The sequence below is a fragment of the Oryctolagus cuniculus genome, chromosome 7, assembly GCF_964237555.1.
Source record: "Oryctolagus cuniculus chromosome 7, mOryCun1.1, whole genome shotgun sequence".
Classification (NCBI taxonomy): domain Eukaryota; kingdom Metazoa; phylum Chordata; class Mammalia; order Lagomorpha; family Leporidae; genus Oryctolagus; species Oryctolagus cuniculus.
In genome coordinates, this window is record NC_091438.1 from 121,064,775 (window position 1) to 121,085,293 (window position 20,519).

General features: G+C 39.1%; 1 protein-coding gene across 4 annotated transcripts in view; it reads left to right on the forward strand.

Annotated features, from left to right (window-relative positions):
• The window catches only part of NRDC (nardilysin convertase), a 93,192-nt gene that overhangs the window by 16,860 nt on the left and 55,813 nt on the right, over window positions 1-20,519 (forward strand). For 2 of the 4 annotated variants that reach the window (XM_002715099.5, XM_051857772.2), the window contains exons 2-7: window positions 1,160-1,472; window positions 5,097-5,230; window positions 6,094-6,163; window positions 6,320-6,401; window positions 7,539-7,692; window positions 16,467-16,540. In XM_002715099.5, coding sequence (XP_002715145.1) covers window positions 1,160-1,472; window positions 5,097-5,230; window positions 6,094-6,163; window positions 6,320-6,401; window positions 7,539-7,692; window positions 16,467-16,540 — 827 coding nt within the window. The remainder of the gene's footprint in view (window positions 1-1,159; window positions 1,473-5,096; window positions 5,231-6,093; window positions 6,164-6,319; window positions 6,402-7,538; window positions 7,693-16,466; window positions 16,541-20,519) is intronic. The other 2 variants (XM_002715100.5, XM_070078514.1) reach the window with 1 other exon arrangement.

Sequence of the window (20,519 nt, forward strand, 5' to 3'; positions counted from 1 at the left end):
ACAGAATCTGGTGCCCCGACTGGGACCAGAACCCAGTGTGCCGGCGCCGCAAGGCGGAGGATTAGCCTAGTGAGCCGCAGCGCCGGCCGAACAGGTATTCACTTCTAAACTTGCAATTCCATTTTTCTGTGAACTTAGAAATTTTTTATTTTATTTTAAGGGCAGAGAGACATAGAAAAGAGAGATCTTCCTTATCCTGATTTACTCTCCAAATGCCCACAGGGCTGGGCCAGGCCAAAGCCAGGAGCCTGGAACTCAATCCAGGTCTGCCTCATGGGTGGCAGGGACCCAACTACATGAACTCACTACCTCTCAGAATGTTCACTTGCAGAAAGTTGGATCAGAAGTGTAGGTGGGACACAAACTCAGGCACTCCAGTATGGGATGTAGGCATCCTAAGTGGTATCCTAACTGCAGGGCCAAGTACCTACCCGACCATGAAATTGTTTGTAATCTCATTGTATCATGTTTTACAGAAACATACATATGTACATATACAAGTTTTATATATTTTCTTAGTACTTAATTCACTGTGGATGTAAATTTTCTAATTAACTTTAACAATTTCATGGTTTGATTTATTCTTACATAGAATGTAGCAATCACAGCATATACTTTTTCCCCTTTCCTTATTATTCAGGAGCTTTCACCTTTATACTTACAAGGAAACATTTTTGGCTTTTCTTTGGCATACGTGAATTGCCAGCCTACTACTCTTGAATATTTAGTGGTCTTTGGTAACTGAAATAAAGGTTATTTGAACACAAGTGCTGTGATACAGTGATAGTAGATATGATAACTAAGATGGCTGCTAATTGACTGGCAAGTAACATATATAACATGGATACACTGGGAAAAGGGATGGTTCATGTCCAGGATGGGAGAGAATTAGATGGCATGAGATTTCATCATGCTACTTAGAATTGTACACAATTTAAAATTTGTGAATTATTTATTTCTGGGATTAGCCACTTAATATTTTCAGACCAAGGTTGACTGTGGGTAACTGAAACCATGGATAAGGAGAACTACTGTAGTATTAGTTTTTGTGTGTATATGTACTTGGAATTTTTTTTTTTTCAGTTTTGCTAAGCTGATCACTTGTGTTGGAATAATGTCATGAATAGCTGAATCAAAATGTTTTGTGATTTCTTTTCAGATACATCAAGTTACGGAATGGCTTGCAAGCACTTTTGATTTCAGACCTAAGTAATATGGAAGGTAAACCTGGAAATGCAACTGATGATGAAGAGGAGGAGGAAGAAGAAGAAGAGGAAGATGACGATGATGATGAAGATTCTGGAGCTGAAATAGAAGATGATGATGAAGAGGGTTTTGATGATGAAGATGAATTTGATGATGATGATGATGATGACAATGAACATGATGATGATGATCTTGATACTGAGGATAATGAACTAGAAGAACTAGAAGAGAGGGCAGAAGCTAGAAAGAAAACCACTGAAAAACAGGTGTGATTCATGTCTATTTTATTTTTAAATTTGGGAATTCTTTGAAATATCTTCTGAACTTTTGCTTTATTTTTTAATAGCAAAAAGGAAGTATATGTTTATCTTTTGAACTTTAATAAACATCTGTTTATTCTATAGAACGTATTTTGAAAACATTTTGTTCTGATTATAAATGTTCATTGTAGAAACTAGTGGAATCTAAAGAAAACAAAAAGAGGGAAATCACCCATAATCATATCCCTCAGAGGCAATCAATGATAATATTTGAATTTATAAGTACTTTTGAACATTATATGTCTTTAAAAAAATTCTGAGAGCTGAGGATCTGCATAATTCTTAGCCTGGGATAGAAGAATAGCAAAGTGTATTACCCTTGATGAGACTAGAAGAAAAGAAGAAAAGAAAAAAATCACGTGGGTAACATCTGTCTAGGTAATTAATTAATGCTCTTTTTTTTGGAGAAGCACTAAAGGTCTGGGCAAATAATACATTGGAAGAGTTGAAATAGAGTGGGGAAGTTGAGCTTATTTAATTTAATATATAATAACTATGAATATATACACAGGGCTTGATAAGGAGAATTTTCCTCATGATAATCTTTTGAAAAGTGCCTCTGTTTTGCAGGGAGTACTCATTTAACAGATATTTTGGAGATTTTTTTTTTTTTTAAGATTTATTTATTTATTTGAAAGTCAGAGTTGCAGAGAGAGAGGTCTTCCATCTGCTGGTTCATTCCCCAGTTGGTGACAATGGCCAGAGCTGTGCTGATCTGAAACCAGGAGCCAGAAGCTTCTTCCAGGTCTCCTACGTGGGTGCAGGGGACCAAGGACTTGGGCCGTCTTCCACTGCTTTCACAGGCCATAGCAGAGAGTGGGATTGGAAGTGGAACAGCCGGTCTCGAACCAGTGCCCATATAAGATGCTGGCACTGCAGGTGGCAGCTTTACCCACTACATCACAATGCCAGTGCCTTGGAGGTATTATAGTGGAGTTGACTGGCAGATGTTTGTTAAAGCTAGTTTGTTGAATATTGATGATACATTTGGTATGGTACAGTTCACATACCAAGGACTTATAGTCAAATTATTAAAACTAAAATTTAAATGTTAAAAGAATGTTTATATGTGGTCACTCTAAAAAATGTGAAAATGTGATTCACAAGTAGTAATGTTTAAAACAAATGCTTTGGCCAGTGCCACGGCTCACTAGGCTAATCCTCAGCCTTGCGGAGCTGGCACACTGGGTTCTGGTCCCGGTCGGAGCACCGGATTCTGTCCCGGTTGCCCCTCTTCCAGGCCAGCTCTCTGCTGTGGCCAGGGAGTGCAGTGGAGGAGGCCCAGGTCCTTGGGCCCTGCACCCGCATCGGAGATCGGGAAGAAGCACCTGGCTCCTGGCTTTGGATCAGCGCGGTGCGCCGGCTGCAGCGCGCCGGCCACGGCGGCCATTGGAGGGTGAACCAACGGCAAAGGAAGACCTTTCTCTCTCACTGTCCACTCTTCCTGTCAAACAAACACACAAACAAAATGCTTTAATAGTTACTCTTTGGAAAAATTTATTTTTTAAAGAGATTGTACCAGTATTTTGCTAAGTTGTTGGGATGATTGAGTCATGTTTTAAAGAAACTTTTTGCCCCTTGCTACTCAGATTATAAGTGACACTTGTTTTTGTGTAGCATGATAGGCCAAGTGATTTTAGCTTGGAAAGCATTAGTGATGAAAACTAAAACACTGATAATAAATGGATATGTGTATTACTTGAGTCTATATCAAGGTCTTTATAAACAAGTTAAGAATTTTAAAATCCACTTTTAATTTAAATTCTCATAATTACAAATTGAGCAGTAATAGAATGGAAGAAATTATAAAAGTGATAGAATGGACTGGCAGTCAGGAAACCTGGGTTCTAATTCTTGGTCTGTATTTATCTTTCTGGATCAATTTTTTTTTAAAGATTTATTTATTTATTTGAAAACGAGAGAGGCAGAGGCAAAGAGAGGGAGAAAGAAAGAGAGAGGTCTTCCATCCTTTGATTCACTCCCTAAATGACTGTCATAGCTGGAGCCGAGCTGATCAGGAGCCAGAAGCTTTATCTGGGTCTCCCACGTAGGTGCAGGGGTCCAAGTACTTAGTCCATCTTCTGCTGCTTTCCCAAGCGCATCAGCATGGAGCTAGGTTGGAAGTGGAGCAGCCAGCAGTTGAACTGGTGCCGTTATGGGATGCCTGCACATCAGGTGGTGCCTTTACCCACTGTGCCACAGTGCCAGCCCCCCTCCCTCATTTCTAAAATAAGATTTATGATTTCTGAGATCCATTTTATTTCTAAGCTGACCATGTTGTAACTTCTTATCTGAATATTTCTTACAAATAAGTTTCTATATTTATGAATAATTTCTATCTTTAAGTAGCTTTCTCATGTTTTGGACTTATTAATGTCTTCTATGAACTGATGAAACTATTTAGAAATAAAATTGTTTTAATAGCCATTTTAATTATAAAGACATTATTAAACACCTAAGATTTATACAACAATTTTGAGTACCTTTGTTAAATGAAGATATATGTCCAGTCTTTTTAAAAACCCCTTTTTATTTAGCTTAGGTTGATTAAATCCTGAAAGTTCACATTTTGTAAAAGCACCAGGGTCAAATTCTAGTGCTGATTTTAAAAATGGCTTAGATACTGCCTCTCTTTCTGAGAACTCACTATGATAAAATTTGTCATACATTACTGATAGCTAATTTTTTGATTATATTAGGATGGAAAGTGGGAAACTGAGAAGTTTGAAGTGGTCAAATTGTTTTGATTTCAGAAGCAAATGGATACACTGGTGAAAGGAAAGATTCCATGATTGTAACAGTGGAAAATTGTTTATGTTAGTTGAATGAATAAGTGTCTGGAAAAAGCTACTAAAACAGATTAGGCTAGGTAAAAGGTGACTTAAGAGTGGTATTGGATTTTTTTTAAAAGATTTATTTATTTACTTGAGAGGCAGAATTACAGATAGAGAAAAAGGTCTTCCATCCACTGGCTCACTCCCCAAATGGCCACAATGGCCGGAGCTGGGCCAGTCTGAAGCCAGGAGCCAGGAACCTCTCCTGGGTCTCTCACGTGGGTGGAGGGGCCCAAGAACTTGGGCCATCCTTTGCTGCCTTCCCAGGCACACTAATGGGGAGCTGTATTGGAAATGGAGCAGGTGGATCTCGAACCAGCGCTCATATGGGAAGCCTGTGCCATAAGCAGCTTTATCCACTGTGCCACAGCACTGGCCCCAGATTGGATTTTTGAAGTATTTTTATGATTTAATTTTATTGAAAGATGTGAACCTTGTTTAAAGTAAATAATGAGAGTTATTGAAGGAAGAAGAAAAAAATGTGATTTTTTGGGGGGAGAACATTTATCTAATTAAGAAGTTCTTTCTGAGCCATTTTTTTTATTCCCCTCAATTTTCTTTCTCTCAAAAGAAGATGTTCTTGATATGAAAAGCTTGATAAACTAACAAGATTGAAATTTAATTATGACATATACTGAATTATGATTTGTTCAGGGCTTTCTTAATTCTCAAGTATGAATTTCTCAAGTATGAATTTCTTGATTAGAAAATTCTCAAGTATGAATTTCTTTTCTAGCAATTTCAGAGCCTGTTTTTGCTGTGGTCAAAGCTGACTGATAGACTGTGGTTTAAGTCAAGTTATTCAAAAATGTCTTCAACCCAGCTGGTCGAGACAAGAAATCTTTATGGGGTAGTTGGAGCTGAAAGCAGGTTAGGCACCTATTAAACATCACAGAACAGGTTAGACTGTGGTCTAACTGAGCTTATGTGCCTGAGTTTTCAAAATGAGATTTATAGTATTAAGTGAGGCTGTTTGGTTCTTCAAAAAAATTTGTACTTTGGTTTTCTAATGCATGTTTAGACTTTATGCCAGGTATCTGCTATTTTTTAAAAGCTTTTTTCTTCAGAGAGTATCATTTATCAAAATCAGTCATTAAAATAACCTGTTTCATAAAATGTGTTAGCCCTGTAAAATTGACATATATAAAATTTGGGAAAGTTAATATTCACCTTACTATCTTCAGAGATTCAACTTGACTGTTTTTCTCTCCTTTTTATATCTTTTAGCATACAGTGATATAATGGTATACCCAAAATAATGTAGAAATTGATATCTCTTTTGGTTATCTATCTTGTTAAAAATCTTTTATCATCTTAAGATAATTGGGAGAATGTTTCTTTAATAAGAAATGAAGAACTAAAAAGCCTCTTTAAAGTTTACTCTGTAGCTCTTGAATAGCCAAAAGTTTTATCTTTAAATATTTATTTACTTCTCTGTTAGATATTTTACTAAAATGTTATTTTATTCCTTATTTTAATAAATTTAAAACTTTGTAACATACTGAGAAGTTTCATGTTTATTAACTGAGTTGATAAACACAGAGCCTTTAATTTTCTTAGAGATCTTCAGAGATAATATAGCTAGGTATGTTACTTCTGCAGATTTCCCAAATCTAATAATTTAGGAAACAAACTTGGTTCAGAATTCTAAAAGTTGACATGAAATAGTAGTTGGGTGGACTGGCCAGTTCCTTTTCCCTTTTTTTTCTGTCTGTTTCTGCTTTTTTCTTTAGGTCTACAGCTCTTCAGCATTTGGCAGGATGGCAACTGGAGGAGCAGCAGGGTGAAACTGACACAGTTCTGGTGAGTTTCACTTTGCTGCTCCTCCTGATTTTCAGGGAAAGAATTTTATCACTTTCTATGGAAACCATCCATCTCCAAATGAAACCTTAAAGTGATATGCTAATATTATTTCTTTAGGATTGACTAAAATATTTCTGTGTGTTCTACTTACTCCAGTCTGCAGCTGCTCTTTGTGTTGGAGTTGGGAGTTTTGCTGATCCTGATGACCTGCCTGGGCTGGCACACTTTCTGGAGCACAGTAAGATTTTTTGTAAAATATCATTCTTGAGTGTGTTCTTTTCTCTTCAAATTTACATTTCAAAGAGAAGTAACCGGTTTGATAGAAGTATGATTTATTTAACAAGAGAAATACTAAGAAAAAAACCCTTGATTTATGAATATGTATGGGAGGGGGAGACTTTTAATTTTAATCTGCTTGAGTGTACTTTTGTGGGGGATTAGAAAAAACCACCTAGAAAAATATTTAAAAATATACGTGTTAGTATTATTCAAGTTCGGTAACACCAACCAATGGGGAGATGATTGTGGCTCTCTAGGAATTGGCTAGTCCTAGTAGGGGCATTGTCTTCCAGGGTTAGTAAGGCCCTGAGACGTCAGAGCAGCAGAAATACAGAAAATAAAAATGCATGATTAATATAAAAACAAAAGAACTTCAGTTTAATTATGAGTATACTTAAATATAGTTATAAGAACTTAATCTGGGCCGGCACCGCGGCTCAATAGGCTAATCCTCTGCCTGCGGTGCCGGCACACCGGGTTCTAGTCCCGGTCGGGGTGCCGGATTCTGTCCCGGTTGCCCCTCTTCCAGGCCAGCTCTCTGCTGTGGCCAGGGAGTGCAGTGGAGGATGGCCCAGGTGCTTGGGCCCTGCACCCCATGGGAGACCAGGATAAGCACCTGGCTCCTGTCTTGGGATCAGTGGGGTGCGCCAGCCGCGGCGGCCATTGGAGGGTGAACCAATGGCCAAGGAAGACCTTTGTCTCTCTCACTGTCCACTCTGCCTGTCAAAAAAAACAAAAACAAAAAAACACAAAACTTAATCCATACTTTTCTGAATTGGTTACGTTTATATTCTGGTTTTCTAAGTTATCTGAGGGTAAACATCACTTTTTGAATATAGTAAAATTTGCATAATGCATATGCTTAAATTTTAATTTTTAATAAATAATTTGTGTTCTTTTAGTATAAAAATAATATATAAGCATTGTAGAAAGCTTCAAAAATGGAAATGTTATTAAGTATTATCCAGATATAACCATTGTTAATGGGTTGGTATATTTTCTTTCGTTTTTCTATACACATAAGAAAAGTGGTCCTTTATAACAAAAACATTGTCTATACCTTTGCATTCTGTGACTTTGTGTTCTTTCCATTTAGTGGTATTCATGGGTAGCTTGAAATATCCAGATGAGAATGGATTTGATGCCTTCCTGAAGAAACATGGAGGCAGTGATAATGCCTCAACTGATTGTGAACGTACAGTCTTTCAGTTTGATGTCCAGAGAAAATACTTCAAGGAAGCCCTGGATAGGTATCTAACTCAAAGTGTATTTTTACTTGGTTATCTAATAATACTTAAAAATGGAAATATTGGATATGTTCTATTTTTTTTTTTTTCAAAGAATATCCTAATTCTATGGAATTGTCAGAATAGCGTATTTGGGAAATGGAACAAATTGGTTTTTTTAAAAAAGATTTATTTATATGAAAGGCAAAATTACAAAGAGAGGGAGAGACAGAGGGGGAGAGAGAGAGAGAGAGAAAGAAAGAAAGAAAGAGAGAGATCCTCTCACTACTCCACAATGCTGCTCTTTTGGAACAAATTATTAAAACAATTTGGCACTTGCTTTGTAACACTTAGTCTTTGTGTTACGAGTCAAAATTAAGCCTGAGACGCTTGCTACTTGAAAACCAATACTCAAGAGATAACAAGAGTTGATGCAAAAGAATAGGTTTATTCGGCTGGCACCGGGGCTCACTAGGCTAATCCTCCGCCTAGCAGCGCCGGCACACCAGGTTCTAGTCCTGGTCGGGGCGCCGGATTCTTTCCCGGTTGCTCCTCTTCCAGGCCAGCTCTCTGCTGTGGCTCGGGAAGGCAGTGGAGGATGGCCCAAGTGTTTGGGCCCTGCACCCCATGGGAGACCAGGAGAAGCACCTGGCTCCTGCCTTGGGATCAGCGGGGTGCGCCAGCCGTGGCGGCCATTGGAGGGTTAACCAACGGCAAAGGAAGACCTTTCTCTCTGTCTCTCTGTCTCTCTCTTACTGTCTACTCTGCCTGTTAAAAAAAAAAAAAAAAAAAAAAAAAAAAAAAAGAACAGGTTTATTCAAGAAACCAACCTTCTTGGAAGAAGGCAGACTTAGTCCCAAATGTGCTCTTCCCAAATTGCAAGCTAGCAGAATGTTTAAAAGGAGCAGAAAGGGGTGATAAGGGGGAGTGAGGCACAAGGGAAGCAGAGAATAGGGCCAGCTGCCTTTTGACCTTGTCCAGGTGATAATTGGCTGGTTAGAGTCATAATGGTTACTTTTATCCTGTGGGCCTAAATCCAATCCTCTGGTCATGCTGTCCATGGAGGGCCTGCTTACTTTGTAACTGTATCTGGCTGTCCCAAGGCCAGTTTCTGGAATGCACAGTCATTATTTATCATTGGACAGATACTCTAATTAGTCATAAGCTCAGCTTTGTTCACCAAAACTTGGGAAGAAAAAGGAAGATATATTCAGTATGGTTATATTTGCATTCAAAATTAAATTTGAGCTCTTAAATACCTTCTGAATTTGTAAATAATGTATTTTTTAAGTTTTTAAAAATTACTTACTTTATTTCAGAGACAGAGAGCACGCATCTGCTGCTTTACTCCCCAGATAGTGAAACCACAAGGGCTGGGCTGAAAAACTGGAAACTCAATCAGGGTCTCCCATGTGGGTGGCAGGAACCCAATCACTTGAGTCATCTGCTGCTGCCTTCCAGCTTCTGCATTAGCATGAAGCTGGAGTCAGGAGCCAGAACTGGGTATTGAGCCCAGGTACTCCAATAATTGAACACAGGGATCTTGATGGCATCTGAACTGCTAGGCTCACTTCCAGTGTAGTCTCTATTGAGTCATTCTTGCCATTAATTTTTTATAATTTAGGAGAAAATATGGAAAAATGGAGAAGCAAAAAAGGAATGTTTACCTCTAATTTTTAATACAGAGATAACCAGTTTACATTTTGTTATGTAGCCAGAAAAATTTTAATGTATATGGGATTATATTGTTTATACTCTTTTATAATCTATATTTTTGATTTTAACATTTTCACTGATAATTACATAAGTACTTTTAATTATTTAATTTTACTTATGTAAGTTATATAATTATGATTTGCAATTTATAAAGGTGAAATTTATAATTCTATTTATATGATTTACAATATAATTTCTTTTTTTTTTTTTTTGAAGATTTTATTTTATTTATTTGAAAGAGTTACAGAGAGGTAGACACAGAGAGAGGTCTTCCATCCACTGGTTCAATCCCCAGATGGCCACAACAGCCAGAGCTGTGCCAATCCAAAGCCAGGAGCCAGGAGCTTCTTCCAGGTCTCCCATGTGGGTGGGACTTGGGCCATCTTCTACTGCTTTCCCAGGCCACACAACAGAGAGCCGGATTGGAAGTGGAACAGCCGGGTACTGAACTGGCACCCATGTGGGATGCCAGCACTTCAGGCTAGGGCTTTAACCTGCTGTGCCATAGCACCAACCCCTTGAGGAGTCTTAATTATCAGTCTTTTGACTCCCAGAAGTCTGTGGTGTGTGCTTCTAGGTCAGCATGTAGTCTGCACTTTCCATCAGGTAAAGTCAGTTTCTGCAGAAAGGTACCATGATGTGCATAGAAGGAACCAAAAGACCCTGTGGCTCTGATTCATGAATGAGAGATGGTTCAGGTTATTACTACTCTAGCACAACCTGCTTTTCCTCCCTCTCTCCCTCTTTTGCTCTCTTCCTTCCTTTCCTCCCTCCCTTCCAGCAGAGTTAGAAAGAGAGGGAGAGACAAAGAGAGAGGTCTTCCATCTGCTGATTCACTCTCCAAATGGTTGCATTGGCCAGAGCTAGGCTGATCTGAAGCCAGGAGCCAGGAACTTCCTCTGGGTCTCCTATGTGCATACAGGGACCCAAGCACTTGGGCTGTCCTCTACTGCATTCCCAGGCACATTAGCAGGAAGCTGGATCAGAAGTTGGGCAGCTGGTACTCGAAGTAGCAGCTGGCACTGCACATGGTGGCTTAACCCACGATGCTATAATGCTGGCCCCTTTACCATTATTTCTGTACATACTTCCTTAATCATTAATGGCCTAATTCAGTTTCCATGCTCTGAGCTTATTTGAGTGACTTGAGTTCAGCTTTTTGTTAACCAATAGCTTAAAAAAGGGGGGTGGGGGGAGGGGATTCCTGCTAGGCTTTAGCTAGACTGACCAAAGAAAAAATGAATTCTCAAATTATTAAAATAAAGTAGGAAAAGAAGGAACATAGTCTTTCCAACACAATAAAGATTATAAGGGGATACTGTGAACAATTGTATGCCAACAAATTAAATAACCCAGATGGAATAGACAAGTTACTTAAAAGTCAACAGGCTACTCAGAGTAACTCAAGATGACAGAAAATCTAAATAGATCTGTAATAAGAAAAGCAATTATAATGGTAATCAAAAAATTTCTAACATCTTTTTGAATTCTACCAAATGATTAAAGAATTAACACCAGTGTTTCATATGTTTTTCCAAAAAATAAGGAGAACAAACTTCCTAACTCATTTTATTAAGCCAGTATTACTCAGATACCAAAACCAACAGTGATATCAGAAAAACTACAGGCCAGTATCAAATATGAATACATATGCAGAAATCCTCAACAACAAATTTCCAGACTGAATCTTGTGTCCTATAAAAAGGATTACACACCTTTCTCTCTGTCTCTCTCTCTCACTGTCCACTCTGCCTGTCAAAAAAAAAAAAAAAAAAAAAAAGATTACACACCATGATCAAGTGAGATTTATCCCAGGAATATAAGGTTAGTTATATTATTGGAAGAAAGAACAAAACACATTTCTTAATATATCCTCTCAGTGTAGACAGAAAAGGCTTTTGATAGACATCTAGTATTCTTTCATGATTAAGAAACTTAAACTTAGAAATAAAAGGAACGTCCTCATCCTGATAAAAGATACCTCAGAATAATCTACACATGAAGTCATACTTAATAGCGAAAGATTGAAAGCTTTTCCCTAAGGAAAAATACAAAGATAACAGCACTTAACCACTTCTGTTAACACTGTTGTAGAGATATTAGCCAGGACAAATAGACAAAAACATGGTGGGGGGCGGGGTCAGAAAAGGCATGCAGGAAAGGAAAAGGAAAAGTGTCTTTGCGTATGGCTTAATTTTGTGCAGTTGATTCTCGTTATTCACAGATTGTCTATTTGCAAATTCACCTACTCACTGAAAATTTATTTGTAATTCCCAAATCCATACCCTTGGTTTCCATGTCATTCAGGGGCATGTGCAGAGTAGTGAAAAATTTGAGTTGCTGGGCATACACATTCCCAGCTGAGGTCAAACATAGTGACAGTCTTTGTTTCAGTTCTCATATAGAGGTGACCAGAATATAAGGCGGTACAATGTAGTGCGAGAAGCTCTGACTCTGGAGTCAGTTGAATGGGTTTGAATCCCACCCCTGACGGCTATTAGAGGGGTGGCCTCAATTAAGTCCCTTAACACTTCTGAACCTTATGTGAAATTAAAAATAAAATCTATGATGTGGTTCTTTTAGGTTATAAGATCATTATCTGAGGTGTGTTTATGTGCGTATAGATACTTTGTGCATGTACGTAAAACAGATGGTTACCTTCTAATTCAGTGATTGTGGCAACTTTAGAGCACATAAGAACATTAACTAGAATAAGTAATTAAGAACTCACCATATCTAGAGAATCCTACAGAGTCTGTAAAAGAACTATTACACCTGATATAGAGTTGAGTAAGGTTGGAGGATACAAGATAGGCATACCAAAGTGAATTGTATTTTTATACTCTAACAATGAAAAATCAAAAAATGAAATTAAGAAAATTCCTTTTATAATAGGATCAAAAAGAATAAATACTTAGTAATAAATTTAATAAAATTGAGAGACTTGTTTGCAGAAAGTCACTAAAAGTTGTTGAAGGAAATTAGAGAAGTCCTAAATAAATGGAGAAACATCCTGTGTTCATAGATTAGAAGACAATGTTGTTAAGGTGGAAATACTTCCCAAATTGATCTAAAGATTCAACTCAATCATATCAAAATCCCAGCTGCCTTTTTTTGAAAGCATTAGTGAACTGATCTTAAAATTCATATGGAGGCCAGCACCGTGGCTCACTAGGCTAATCTTCCGCCTGTGGCACTGGCACACTGGGTTCTAGTCCAGGTCGGGGTGCCAGATTCTATCCCGGTTACTCCTCTTCCAGTCCAGCTCTCTGCTGTGGCCCGGGAAGGCAGTGGAGGATGGCCCAAGTGCTTGGGCCCTGTACCCGCATGGGAGACCAGGAGAAGCTCCTGGCTTCAGATTGGCGCTGTGCACCGGCTGTAGCGGCCATTTGTGGGGTGAACCAATGGAAGGAAGACCTTTCAGACCTTTCTCTCTCTCTCTAACTCTGCCTGTCCAAAAAAAAAAAAAAAAAAAAAAAAAAAGAAAGAAAGAAAGAAAGAAATCATATGGAAAGGAAGAGATATAGAAGAGCCAAAGTTATCTTTAAAGAAGCAAAGTTGGAGGGGTTGTACTTCCCAATTTCAAAACTTAAAGCTGCAGGAATTAAAACAGTGTGGTACTAGCATAAAGTATACATATTGGTCAGTGGAGAATTTAGAAATAAACCATTACATTTACAGTTGAACTGTCTAGGCAGTTAATAGAATGGAAGAAAATACTTGCAAGTCAAATATGTGATAAGAGACTAAAATCTAGAATAAATAGTACTCTCATTGTTGAATATAAAAATAACCAACTTAAAAGTGTGCACAGTTTTGGGGCTGGTGCTGTGGCATAGTGGGTAAAGCCACCGCCTGCAGTGCTGGTATCCCATAGTGGTGCCAGTTTGAAACCTGGCTGTTCCACTTTTGATCCAGCTCCCTGCTAATGCTCCTGGGAGAGCAGCAGAAGATGGTCAAAGTCTTTGGACTCCTGTACCAATGTGGGAGAACTGGATGGAGTTCCTGGCTCTTGGCTTCAGATGAGTTCAGCTCTGGCCCCTTGCGGCCATTTTGAGGGGTGAACCAGCAGATGGAAGACTCTCTGCTTCTGCCTCTGCCTCTGCCTCTGTGTAACTCTGCCTTTTAAACAAATAAATCCTTAAAAAGAAGTGCAAAGTACAGACATTTCTCCAATGAAGATACACAGGTCAGTATCTATGAAGGTATTCTTAGCAAAGAGAATATAAGGCAAATTTTTGAATCTGATAATTGGTAATTTAAACTAAACATATTTAATGATGAAACCTTGAACATATTTAGGGGTAAAAAACTTTCCATTTGAGGTCAGGAAAAAGAAATGCAGGCTAAGATTTCCTGCATCATTTTATTAAGTTTTTTTTTTTTTTTAAAGATTTACTTTATTTATTTGAAAGAGTTACAGAGAGAGATAGAGAAAGAGAAAAAGGTCTTCCATGCACTGGTTCACTCAGCAAATGGCTGTAATGGCCAGAGCTGTGCTGATCTGAAGCCAGGAGTCAGCAGCTTCTTCTGGGTCTCCCATGTGGGTGCAGGGACCCAAGCACTTGGGCCATCCTCCACTGCTTTCCCAGGAACATTCGCGGGGAGCTGGATTGAAAATGGAGCAGCCAGCACTAAAACTGACGTCCATATTGGATGGTGGCACTGCAGTCCAGGGCTTTGACCTGCTGCGCCACAGTGCCAACCCCTCTTAAGGTTCAATGAGGCGAAAAAAAAAAAATAAAATACAAAGCTGTCATAGCAGATGATACAATTGTGAACACACCAAAACATCCAAATTTTCTATTAACTTTAACAAGAGAATTTAAATGGGGTTGTCATCCAGCTTCTCACAAGACTCACAGTATGACTAAGCATTGTCTATGAACTTTTGCCTTTTAATTTATCATTCTCCTAAAGAGAACTGAGCTTTACTACTATCAGTACAGGATCAGACTCATATATTTGTCTTAGGAATGATGGACATATAGGGAAAGACTATTAATTTATGATTAAGACTGCAGAAGATTGGACAGTGTTTAATATTTGCAGTTTTCTCTTTGTTCAGAAGATGGCAGCTATTGATGGTTACATGTCCCAGGGAACCTTTGAAATTAGGAAATGCTGATAACACACATTACAAGTTTCTAAATCCTATGAAGAAAAGCTTGGGGAACTTCATCTAGAGAAGTTCTGTTAGGATATTGGTCCCCTGGTAGATATATTAAGATATTACAGATTCTAAACAGAATTAATGCTCAAATATGTTGGCTTGTCCTAAAATAATCTGTCCGTTAACACAAGGCTCTAATTGTTATTTCTCGCTTGTCAATCTCAAGAAAATGTATTGTTTGAAAATAAATTTTTTTCAAAAAGTATAATAAAAATAAAAAACAAGGTGCCAGCCTTGCTGTGTAGCAGGTAAAGCTGCCACTTGTGATGCAGGCATCCCATATGGGCGCTGGTTCGTATTGCAGCTGCTTCTCTTCCAATCCAGCTCCCTGCTAATGGCCTCGGAAAAGGAGCAGAAGATGGCCCAAGAACTTGGGCCCCTGCACCCATGTAGGAGCCCCAGATTGAGCTCCAGGCTCCAGGCTTCAGCCTGGCTCAGCCCTGGCTCTTGTAGCTATTTGGGGAATGAATCAAGAAATTGAAAATCTCGGTCTCTCCCTCTCTCTCTGTAACACTGCCTTTCAAGTAAATAAAATCTTAAAAAAATAAAAAAAGCTGTGGTGGAGTGGTGGAGACTGATTGGAAGACCCTTCAAATGCTTACGTGATTTTGAAGTCATCACAAGAGGTGGTCTGCATGTGCCTTATTGATTGCCTCGTTAGCTGCTCTGTGGATATTGTTTATGGTTGGTCTTCAATATTTTGCATGTGGCTTTGGATTTTAGACTTACATAAAAATAGTTTCTGTCTTTAATTAATTAATTCAGTAGCAGTAATTCAACCCATCATTAATTATACCAAGTACTGAAGAGAAAAAACTGTTGACAATATCTTAATGTATATCTAGTAGCTAGTTAAAGGTTATCTCCTAATAAGTAAAAGTTAAAAGTTTATTAGACATATATAAGTAAATTACATTTAAACACAATTATGGGGGTGAGTGTCTAGCCTGGTTGATAAGATTTTAGTTAAGGTGCCTGGAACCTACATGGAGTGCCTATGTTCGAGTATAGACCATGGCTCCCAATTCTAGCTTTCTGCTAATGCAGATCTTGGGAAGCAGCAGGTGATGACTCAAGTATTGGATTTCTACCATCCATGTGGAAGACCTGGATTGAGTTTCTGGCTCTTGCCTTTGGCCTGGCCTGGCCTTGGTTATTGTGGGCATCTGGGGAGTGAACCAGTAGATTGAAGATGGATCTCTTCCCTCCCACCCTATGTTTGTCTCTCTGCCTCTCAAATGAAACAAATGAACAAATATAGTTAAAAGGTTAAGTAAAATACCAATAGCTATTAAAATTTGTCTGATTTAACTTAAAATTTTTTAATTCATAGCACTGCCCTAAATAAAGCTTTTAATTATCTTTTATATATAAAAGTACAAATATATGTATATAAAATATGTCTGATATTAAAATTTCCTAGAATAAATATGAAAAAATTCCTAAAAAGACTCCTTGAGAATGGGGAAAAAAGGGGAGAGGTTGAAAGAGGCTGGTCAAGGAAAGGTATATAGGTGGTAGAACTATAAAGAAAAGCAGGGAAATGTTTACCTTAAATTCAGGATAGCTTTGAGGGAAGGGCTGATGCCAGGTGCTTCCAGAGTGCTGACTGTGATCTGTTTCCTCCCTTGAGTGGGCCTCTCAGGTGTTAGCTTTGCAGTTATGCGTTAGCTTACATGTTCACGTTTCATATATACTTACCTATATGAATGTCACATTTCATAATGAAAAAAAGTTTGTAGACTAGTTTAAAATACAGAAATGCAGAATATTTAGGTTTTAGGTTTTACATACGCATGATTGTGAACTAAATCTCCAACTTAGTAAAATTTCTTAGTTAAAAATGAGATGTTAATTGCTGAAACTGAACAAAAACAGACATGCCAGTTTTTTTTTTTTTTCCTTCCAGGTGGGCCCAGTTCTTCATCCATCCACTTATGATCAGAGATGCAATTGACCGTGAAGTTGAAGCTGTTGATAGTGGTAAAAGAAGTGCTTTATGTCTTACTACAATTTTTTCCTTCATTGAAACAGTTGTCTAGCAATTTATCATTCTAGACCATTTATCATTCTAGACCATTTCATCTTTATATATGAAAGGGCAAAATGGAAATAAATGTGTCATGTTTATTCCTAAAGTTATTAAATGTCTAATTCAGCATAGGTTTCAAATAAATCAAAAGAATGGTGGCTTTCAGTTTACTCTTTTTTTTTTAGATTTTACCATAGCAATTAACCTTTTGCAGGATAGAAGCCTGATTCTTAAATTCAATACAAGGTGTTAAAACTTTAAAAGTTTACTTGCTCTTATTACATGAAAGAGACATTTGCTGTGAGGCTCTCCTTATTTATTTGTTTGAGAGGCAGAGACAGAGCTCCCGTCCATTGCTTCACTCCTCAAGTGCCTACAATAGCTGAGGCTGAGCTGGGACTAAAGCCAGGAGTTGAGAATGCAATCCAGGCCTCCCACATGGGTGGCAGGAACCAATGATGTCACTGCTGTGAGGGTTTAACTATACCATCCTGGTATTTATTTAGCTTGTCCCTTGTTATTTGTTATCTATATGTGCTTTGTGGCTTGAGTTTGTGTAGCTCTGAAAACAATTATGATATATTTACAGATGAGGAAACTAAATCCCTGAACAGGAAATGCATTTAATTCTACTTTTTGACTGTTTCTTTTGAACAAAAATGAAGACACTAAGGAAAACTGTGTGCTTACAATAGGATAAGAGTTCATTATAGCTCTGTACTATGAATATTTCATAATTACATAGTCAGTAAATAGCACCATTGTCAATACTGCTTGCTTTATTTTTATGTTAGAAACATCTAATACTACATTTGAGGGGAAAGTCCAAATATATGTTAGACTTGGCTTATAGCAACTAAAGGGGCAAGATCTTTATTTGTCCCTCTTTTTGTAGTATTTTCTTCCTTGTCTTGATTCATTGTCAAGTCCTAATGATGACTTATTGCATTCAGTAGACTGAGTAAACTACAGTGGGCTTGAAAGAGTTATCTGTTAGGAAAACAACTGACTTCTGTGTAATGTAGAGAAATGTCGCTTGCTGTGGCCCTCAATTTATTTGTAGAGGAGGGTTGGATAATTAGATTCCTCTTAACTCCAGTAGGTCCTTGAAATCAAGGATTTACTTTCTTCATTTTTGTTGCTTACTTACCACAGGTACTGTTTTATGTTAGACCCAGATAAATATTTGTCAAACAAGTGAAAAACCAAAATAAACAAGGAAAGCTCTGAAAGCTCTTGCTGCATTTATATACCTAATAACTATTATCTGTCTTAAATACTTTATAGTTTGTTTTTCTTCACATAGTTGATATAGTGGGTTGAAATCAGTGTTTAGAAAAGTAGGCCTTCAGCCAGTGTTGTTGTGTAGTATGTTAAAATGCGTCTGACAACACTAGCATCCTTTATCAGAGTACCAGTTTGAGTCCTGGCTATCCCGCTTGTGATCTAGCTCCCAGCTAATGGACCTGAGAAGGCCGCTGATGATGGCCCAAATATTTGGGTCTCTGCTACTCATATGAGAGGCATGGATGGAGTTTGTGGCTCCTGATTTCAGCCTGGTCATATCTGGCTGTGGGGCCATCTGGGGAGTGAACATGTTGATACAAGCTCTTTCTCTCACTGTTGCTCTGCCTCTCAAATAAATACATAAATAAGGACTTAAAATTTTTTAAGTAGTCCTTTACATTTTTTTTAAAGATTTATCTATTTATTTGAAAGTGTTACAGAGAGAGGAGAGTCAGAGAGAGAGAGAGAGAGAGAATCGATCTTCTATCCAATGGTTTACTCCCAGTTGACCTCAATGGCTGGAGCTGCGCTGACCCGAAGCCAGGAGCTTTTTCCGGGTCTCCCATGCAGGTGCAGGGGCCCAAAGACTTGGGGCATCTTATACTGTTTTCCTAGGCCGTAGCAGAGAGCAGGATTGGAAGTGGAGTAGCTGGGTCTAGGCCCAGTGCCCATATGGGATGCCAGTGTTTCAGGCCAGGGCATTAACCCACTGTGCCACAGTGCTGGCCTCAGACCTTTAAAGTTTACAGGTCTAACTCAGAATGTATTTTGTTATGTTTTGAAAAATTATGCAGAAATATGTATACACACATACATGTGAGGACACTTTGAAGAGTTTATGGAGAAATGTAATTAAAAGATAAATTTATTTTGGTGCAAAAAATTTTGTAATCTATTAGTAGTTTGTCCTATTTATTATTTGAGAGGTAGACACACACACATACACACACAGAGATATACATATATACACACAGATAGAACTCTGGTTAACTCTCAAATGCCTGCAATGGCCAGGGCTACACCAGGCCAAAACTGGGGGTCTAGGCTGGCGCCGTGGCTCACTTGGCTGATCCTCCACCTGCGGCACTGGCATACTGGGTTCTAGTCCTGGTTGGGGCGCCGGATTCTGTCCCGGTTACTCCTCTTCCAGTCCAGCTCTCTGCTGTGGCCCGGGAAGGCAATGGAGGATGGCCCAAGTGCTTGGGCCCCTGCACCCGCATGGGAGACCGGGAAGAGGCACCCAGCTCCTGGCTTCAGATCGGCACAGCGCCAGCTGTAGCGGCCATTAGGAGAGTGAACCAATGGAAGGAAGACCTTTCTCCCTGTCTCTCTTTCACTGTCTATAACTCTCTCTCTGTCTCTCTCTCACTGTCTAACTCTGCCTGGCAAAAAAGAAAAAACAAAACAAAACAAAACTGGGGGTCTAGAACTCAATTCAGGTCTCTCACAATAGTTGGGTTGCAGAGACGCAGCTATTTGAGACACCATCCCCTCTCCTTTACTGAATGCCCTGGAAGTTGCAGTGATGATCTGGCCTACCTTGGTTGTTCCAGGCATTTGGGGAGTGACCAATGGTGGGGGGAGGAGCTCTTGGTGTATGTATGTGTGTGTTTGTGCACACATGCATGCATGCATGTCTCTCTGCCTTTCACATAAAATAAATAAAAGTTAGAATAGAGTTACTTTGTTGCTAAAACATGTTGTAGAGAAAAATTATTTATTTGAATTTTAGAGCTACAGAGAGCAGAGACGAGACAGAAAGAGATCTTCTATCCACTGGTTCATCCCCTGATGGCCGCAACAGCCATGGCTGGGCCAGGGTAAAGCTAAGATCCAGGAGCTTCTTTCGGGTATCTCACATGGGTGGCAGGGGCCCAAGCACTTGGGCCATCTTCTGCTGCCTTTCCCAGGCCATTAGAAGGGAGCTGGATTGGGAGTGGAACAGCTGGGCCATGAACCAGTGCCCATATTGGATACTGGCATTTCAGGCAGCACTCTACCTGCGATGGCACAATGCAGGCCCTGAAAAGTTTATTCTTAACTTTAACTATTTTAATGCTGGTTCATACTGTCACATAAACATATTAGTTCCCTAACTAATGCATGTTAGTGATTAAGATGATGGATATGGTCAAAGCTTGCTTGCTTTCTTTTTTTTAACGATTTATTTATTTATTTGAAAGTCAAAGAGAGAGACACACACGCACACAGAGGTCTTCCATTCACTGGTTTACTCCCCAGATGGCTGCAATGGCCAGGGCTGGACCATGCTGAAGCCAGGAGCCAGGAGCTTATTCTTGGTCTCCCACTTGGGTGCAGGGGCCCAAGCACTTAGACCATCTTCTGCTGCTTTCCCCAGGCCATTAGCAGGGAGCTGAATCAGAAGTGGAGCAATGAGACATGGGATGCCAGTGTCACAGGCAGCAGCTTTACCTGCTACACTATAGCACTGGTCCCCCAAAGCCTTTTTAAAATCTAATCAAGTGTAGGCCGGTGCCGCGGCTCACTAGGCTAATCCTTCACCTGCGGCGCCTGTACCCCGTGTTCTAGTCCCGATTGGGGTGCCGGATTCTGTCCCGGTTGCTCCTCTTCCAGTCCAGCTCTCTGCTGTGGCCCAGGAAGGCAGTGGAGGATGGACCAAGT